At 42.4% G+C, this 7,516-nt stretch overlaps 1 protein-coding gene across 1 annotated transcript; it reads left to right on the forward strand.

The window, feature by feature from the left end:
• Positions 1-6,184: 6,184 nt before the first annotated feature.
• LOC126083659 (olfactory receptor 49-like) lies at positions 6,185-7,234 on the forward strand. The gene has a single exon (XM_049897512.1). It carries the CDS (start codon positions 6,185-6,187, stop codon positions 7,232-7,234), a length of 1,050 nt encoding a protein of 349 aa, XP_049753469.1.
• The last annotated feature ends 282 nt before the right edge of the window (positions 7,235-7,516 follow it).

A 7,516-nucleotide genomic window follows, 5' to 3' on the forward strand; every position in this document is an offset into this window, starting at 1 on the left:
TAGTAGTGCAAAGTTGTTGGCAACCCAGCTGACCATTTTTGGGAGAATGGATCAATAAATGTGGAACTGGAATTCCTTTTTCGAAATACCATACAGCAGTTAGAAGCATCAAACTAGAAGTTATATTGAAACCTAGAAGTATATCGTTGTTGTTAGGTGCCGTCCAGTCAGTCCTAGCTCATAGCGACCCTAGGTACAACAGAACAAAACACTGCCCAGTCTTCATCATCCTCACAATTGTTGCTATGTTTGAGCCCATGGTTGCAGTCACTGTATCAATCCATCTCATTTAGGGTCTTCGTCTTTTTCGCTGACCCTCTACATGGGTCAAGCATGATGTCCTTTTCCAGGGACTGGTCCCTCCTGGTAACATGTCCAAAGTAACTAAGAGCTCAGAATGGGGACGAAGGGAAATGAATAAACACACCCATCCATATAGGTAGGTAAGAGACATGGTCAAGTGCCATGCCAGGCATTGAGGGTGTGTCAGTGGTGTGTTAGAACCAGCTCCTATAAACTTTTGAGAGTGAACTGTGCACCTATTTCCCAACTCTGTGCTCAATAATATTACATTGGTAGCTTCAAAACAGCCATGGTAAGAATATTTACACCACAAAAATCAGCAAATACTAAAAATCAGGGCATCCTTTTTTGTTTGTTTTGGAGAAACTGTTGTTAAATATTTACCACCATACCACTTCCTTAAAGCCCATATTTTCCCTTACTTATCAGTGATTCTCGACGCCAAGAAGGTAGTAGAAATTAACGTGGGTAACTTGAAAATTTTTGCCACGTGATTTTGATACAATGATCCCTAACTAGCAGCCAGCTGAAAACCAATGTTTCATTCAAAGCCACCTTTCAATTAGTTTATGTCAATTTGGCAAATCAGAGGCCTTAAATTTTTTTAATCCCTCTGAACTAGTAATTCCAGTTCTACGCAATTGCCCTAAAAAAAAAAAAAAACCTCAATTATAGAAAATGTTTTCTATATAAAGATGTTGCTCTGAGTCCTACTTAACAGTGACAAACTGGAAACAACCGAAATGTAACAAGGGAATGGTTATATAAACTAATGATACATCCAGCATTTAAAATCATACTTGTGTGGAGTTTTTAATAACAACAAAAACACTTCAGTTATTGATTTAAGGGAAAAGTAAGAATACAAAAAGAATAGGTAGGTAGATAGACAGATAGATAGATAGCATTTCTACCATAAATAATACCAATGCTGCTGGTCTACAGACCGCCTCTTGAATAGTAAAGGAATATAGAGTTATATCTATGTAAAGAACACGTAGGAAAATCTGGCAAAAACGTATCTCCCAAAGAATTAGTGATATTGAGTCGTGGCCATGGATGAGGGGTTTTTTAAATATATTTTACTAAAGCTTTCAATTTTTCTATATAAAAGAACTATATGCTTAGGAAAATGACATTAAAACTAATCTGATTTAGCCAAACTACCACCAATGACTGCCCTGACAGGGAATACAACAGAAAGTCCCAGAGAGAGCAGTAGAAAAATGTAGAACACAATTCAAATTCACATAAAAAGACCAGACTTAATGATCTGCCAAAAACCGGAGGAACCACTGAAACTGTGGCCCCTGAATGCACTGTTAACCCACAATGGAAACCATTCCCAAAGCCCACTCTTTAAATAAAGATTAGACAGGACTCTAGAACAAAGAAAATACATGTGAGGAATGTGCTTCTTCGTTCAATCCGATACATGAGATCAAATGGGTAGCTCCTGTCCAAAGGCAGGATGAGAAGGCCCAAAGGGACAGGAACTGGTCGAATGGACACAGGCAACCCAGGGTGGAAAGGGGGAATGTGCTGTCACATCGTGCGAATTGCAACTAATGTCACAAAACTATGTGTGTATAAATTTTTGTATGAGAAATTAACTTCAGCTGTAAACTTTCACCTAAAGCACAATAACAAAATAATAATAATTTGCTTTAATTTTCTTATAAACAGTATTGAAAATTGAATAGCCAAGAATTTGTGGAAGAGGACATTTGTGCAGCCTGGTCAAGAGCCGAGCCTTCATTCTTTGTTCCTCCTTTCATGGCTATGATTGAACGTTAAGTTTCTGGAGTTTTTTCTTGTTTTGTTTTGTTCTCCCAAATGCTTTTACATCTTTATTTAAGGAAAAAAAAAAAATTCAACCCAACTTTTTCATTTCCTCCCATTTTCACCCTTCCCTCAGGATCCCATCTTCTACCATCTACCAGCCACAGTCAGGTAGGGTCCGGATAAGATTGGCCAAGGCTCTTTTATTACTTGTGGTGGTTCTTTCCATCCCTATAACAATCGGACTGCCAAACATCAGACAGTGGCCCCTGTTTCAGAGGCATAATTGGAGTCACAATTTTAAGTACAGGTAACAGTTATTCTTGAAACTTTGGTTTGCAAGTTGTAGTAAGTAACAGCCAAGAGAGATGGCAACAGTCTGAGTGAGGATCATTATATTAATTCCCTGGGGATCCCAAGCCTCATCAAACTAGAGAGAAGGTTAGATCCCTTAAGAAAACAAAGCTGAAACATGTATCTTTCAGCCCTGATGTCACTTCCATGAAGATGAGTGTTTATTCCAGAAGTAGCTCACCCACTGTCTCCTAGAGCCCCAGAGCCCACAGGAGAAGCATCACTTCATAGAGACTGGGCCCACACAAGGATGAAATGAAAGTCTTTATCAGTCAGAATCATTAGTCCAAGAAGAGGATGGAGGATTGCTCCAAATGACAACTGCACTTTTCCAAGGCTTTTCCCAGGATGAACTTGCTGAAAATGGATGATTTCAAAACTGTCTGGACTCATCAGACCCTCTGAATGATGGCATAGTCCAGGAAGACCATTTCTAACTCTTAGTGACCCAGGGAACCTGACCGCTCAATCAGGAAGCTTCGGGGGGGCGGGGGGTCCGGAAATGTTCTTAGAGAATGCCATCACATTCATGAAACATGAAGATCCCAACCCAACGGTGTAAGACCTGCATCTAGGGCCGATAAATACCCATGAGAACCCAGTATCGTCTGCAATCTTGTGAGTAGCATATCTGGAATGTCCTGACTGGGACTTCCTCAGAGGGCTGACAGACACCTGCCCCAGGACATTGGGGATATTCCCACCTTAGTGCCTTAGGGGATGGCAGAGCTGCAGTGGCTTCCTCAAGCCCCCTTCCTAGTGGCATTTGTTTTTTATACTCTTTTATAAGGTCTTGGGTTATAAGGTCTGGCACATTGAGGACAGGCACTGGGTTTCTCATGTAAATTTAAGCGCACCATCAATGTCAATGCTAGAATATAGCAGAAGCTGGGTCAATCCTTACTCAGTCAGAGCCATTAATTTACTTGCTAGCAGTGAGGACCTTTGCCTGCCCTGACTTACATGATGTTGTCCTACCCTGTGCTTTGTCTAATTGTCCCATTGGAAACCCAAAGCTCTGGAAAGTACAGCTCTGGGTGAAATTCTTAATGCTTTTCCTTAGAGGGGAAAGATCTCATAGTCCTTCTAAGTGAACTAGAACTGCCCAGAACAGCATGCAGTTCCAGCCCTGGAAGGACAAGCCTCTAGAGCATCCACAGAGGCTTTTCCACTGGAGCCTACATGGCAGGCCCTTAAAATAATGAATGATTTGAAGTGGATGGCTCCAGCCATGTCCCAGCTCTCAGGCTGGCAGGCAGGTCTCCTCTTTCCCTTATCAAGCATGTACAATACAGGGGAGAATGCCTGGGATTCACGAAGTGGTCCATTTCCTTTTCTGTCTAGAAAGACCCCAAGCTGGTGTCCTCCTGTTTGAAATGGGGGGGGGGGGGGGGAACAGAACTCTATCCATGGAACTGTCTATGTGCTATGTCCTTGTGCTGGTTACAATGTCTTTGCATGGATTATCTGTGCTCAGCTCTTGGTCTACTATGGACCCTGGGCTTTTTCCTTCCCTCCCTCTCACCTCCAGCTATTCCTTATCTAAATCTCTGTTCCTAGAGGCCTGTGAATGTATCTCACCAAGAACTTCACTAGATAACCCTCATCCTATTAGTTCCTGATGATGTTTCTAGGAATCACATTCATGGTGGATTCTGCTTGTGTTCTGGAAGGAGCTGGATAACTTTCTCAGCCACCTGGGCACACCCTGGAACCAACTGATCAGGCTGCAGAGACCACTTTTTCAGATCACTTATGACCAGATGACATTGAGTCTAGAAATAAGCCCTGAGGAATGGCTCTAGTTATAGCCTCGGAGGCTGATCAACTATCGTGTTCTTTAATAATTGCCAACAAATGCTAAATAGAATGGTAGTTTGTGGAACGATGTTGTGCACAGTGCAGCCCGTGCTAAAAGAAGGCAAAACTACTAAAAAGAAAAAGGCAAATTATGTCAAGTTCACCATTTCATCCTCCCCACTTATGTCACTTTCATCTCCCTGATGTCCTGCCACCTCTAGTACCTCCTTCTGTCAGGTACTTAAACTGTGTCCCAATTATATTCTCAAGACACTGGCAAATAAATCTTGCTATAGACGTGCCAGACAAATAAAGTAGTAGTTGGTAACGCTTAAGGAAGGACACTCCTAGGGATACTGGCTTTTAAAAGGAGATCTTTTAAAGATATTTTTGTTTTGTCTTGTTTTGTTTTGCTGCTGGGAGCCCTCTAGCACACCCAAGCAGACCTCTGTCTACTTGCTAGTTCAAACTAGACACCTCAACGAAGGAGAGCTTTCCTTCAGGGAGTGATTACAGGAAGACGCCTCCTCCTCATCATGAGGAAAATCAAACTCTCCTCAAATAAGCCAGTTTTAGATTACTTGGCATGCTGACCCTGCGAGGTTGCTGGCCTCTAGGAGATACCGCATAAGGGGTACGTCCTCAGCCCATTGTGTGTAAATACCCACCGATGTCTCTCTCAGGCATCTGAGGTGTTACTCATTCGTTAACTGTTTATTAAATTGATTCTCTCAAGCAATACATTCTAGCTGCAAGATTAACAAAGAAATTTTTGACTCAATCAGCAACAAACTAAAAGCAACTATAAAATACAGTCAAAATGAAATGAAATATCATAAAATTATGGGAGATACAGAGGAAAGATTCATTCAGAAGAGACGCTTTCATGGGGGAAATGCATTTACTGAGGAGCATTTTAAAAGATAAATAGGATTTGAAAGACTGATAATTCCAGGCTGAAAAGATCTCATGTGCAAAAGCACAGGTGCATGGCAATGGATAAGAAATCAAAGAATTGCAAAGAGTCTATTGTACCTAGAGTCCAGGGTATGATGCCGGATGTAAGGAGAGATGAACCTGGAAATATCATTTGGGGACTGATCATTGATAACCTTGACTACCGAACTCTTACTAAGGGATTTCGATTTATGCAGACATGAATAGAATTTTTCTTTTTTGATTTGTGAGAGTTCCTTTCTCTCATATATTTATTCTTTTCTATTTATTAATTCAAATATATAACCTCTGTACAGTAGAAACCTGTCAGAGAAGGAAAGCTCAAATAATAGAGTGATAGCAAAGTGGTAAGACTGCACCCTGTCAAAGGCAGAAAACTTGTGAGACGGAAAAACAAGACAGTCCTGTGAAATTCTGGCTCTCACAGGTCTCACTATGCTAGTTAAAAGCATCAGTGATTCAGGTAATGAGCAATAGAGTTTCCATGCATTTTAAGCCACTTTTCGTAGGATTTATGTACCTGATAGTGAATGCCTAAGTTAAGCAGGAAGGTATGACTATTTGTAGATGAAGACCCAATACTGGAGGAAAAGATAAGAATAGAAGATATGGAAAGTAGATTTTCTTAGAAGCAAAATAATTAGTTGAGGAATCAGGAATAAGTGTTTAGTTAAGAAAGGTAAACATGGTTAAGTTTTGCTTTTGAGCCTCCCTTGGTCCACCCTAGCTGTCACTACTGCTTCTTCTAGCACATAGATAGAACAGGAACCAAAAATGAAATGGGTTGAGCAGGGGCTCTGCATATCCAGCCTACGTAGTTAGTGGTGGTAAGACATGGCCTTCACAGAAATAAAAGATTCCTATAGCCCACAATGCAACACTCATCCCTCCTTTCTTTCAGTTCCAGGCTGCCCTCAGATGCCCAGAGTATCATAATCCTGATGCTGAACACCTCTGATTCACCGTCCCCAGCCAAGGTAGAGAAGCCATGGGGAACAGCACCACTGTGGCTGAGTTTGTCCTGCTGGGGCTCTCAGATGCCTGTCAGCTGCAGATGCTCATCTTCCTGGGGTTTCTCCTGACCTACCTCCTCACTCTGCTGGGGAATCTCCTCATTGTGGTCATCACCCTCATGGACAGACGCCTCCACACTGCCTTGTACTACTTCCTCAGCAACCTTGCTGTCCTGGAGATCTGGTTCACCTCAGTCATTTTCCCCAAGGTGCTGGACAATATCTTGACTGGAAGGAAGACCATCTCCCTTCCAGGCTGCTTCCTACAGGGTTTCCTCTATTTCTTCCTGGGCACCACAGAGTTTTATCTCCTGGCAGTGATGTCTTTTGACAGGTATGTGGCTATCTGTAACCCCTCGCACTATGCTACCATCATGAGCAAAAGGGTCTGTGTCCAGTTGGTCCTTTGTTCATGGATGGCAGGATTCCTTCTCATCATTGTTCCTAGTTCAATCCTATTTCAGCAGCCATTCTGTGGTCCCAATATCATTAATCATTTCTTCTGTGACAGCTTTCCTATCCTAGAACTCATATGTGCAGATACAAGTGTGATAGAGCTTCTGGGCTTTATTGTAGCCAACTTCAGCTTACTGGGCACTCTGTCTGTGACAGCCACCTGCTATGGCCACATCCTCTACACCATCCTGCACATCCCCTCAGCCAAGGAGAGGCAGAAAGCTTTCTCAACCTGCTCCTCCCACATCACTGTTGTAGCTCTCGTCTATGGCAGCTGCATCTTCATGTATGTCCGCTCGGGCAAGGGTGGCAGGGGGGAGGACAGGAACAAAGTAGTGGCCTTGCTCAACACTGTGGTGACCCCTATGGTCAACCCCTTCATCTACACCCTGAGGAATAAACAGGTGAAGCAGGTGTTGAGAGGGAAGGTGAGCAAGCTCCTCTCATACAGCTGTGGAACAAAGAGGCTGAAGATAATGTTCCCAGACAAGCTAGGAGAATATCAGACCCCTGCAAGAAATTCAGCCTTATCTTTCAGAAAAAGCTCTGATGACATTTCCACTTGGTAGAAATTGTGCCAGCCAATACGCAACTCAGCATAAACTCAGAAGCTCTCTTGCTCCTCATGGCATTTTTATTAAATATCAAATTTGAATATTTATGGCCATTCTTCCTGTGTCTTCCCGGGTACCCAAAAGAATACAAGCTCTTTAGGGCAGGAATTAGCTCTGTATTTCACCATAAGCCCCAAGCATCAGTACGTTAACATAGATCACATGGCCGTTCAATAAATACTTGCAGACTGATTAACTGTTTTGTGACTCCAACACCCTCAGAGGAATGGAGAACAG

The sequence above is a fragment of the Elephas maximus genome, chromosome 10 (assembly GCF_024166365.1).
Source record: "Elephas maximus indicus isolate mEleMax1 chromosome 10, mEleMax1 primary haplotype, whole genome shotgun sequence".
Taxonomy (NCBI): Eukaryota; Metazoa; Chordata; class Mammalia; order Proboscidea; family Elephantidae; genus Elephas; species Elephas maximus.

Excerpts from the sequence above, each read along its gene's own strand:
- LOC126083659 (XM_049897512.1), top strand. The coding sequence starts at position 6,185 with ATGGGGAACAGCACCACTGTGGCTGAGTTTGTCCTGCTGGGGCTCTCA.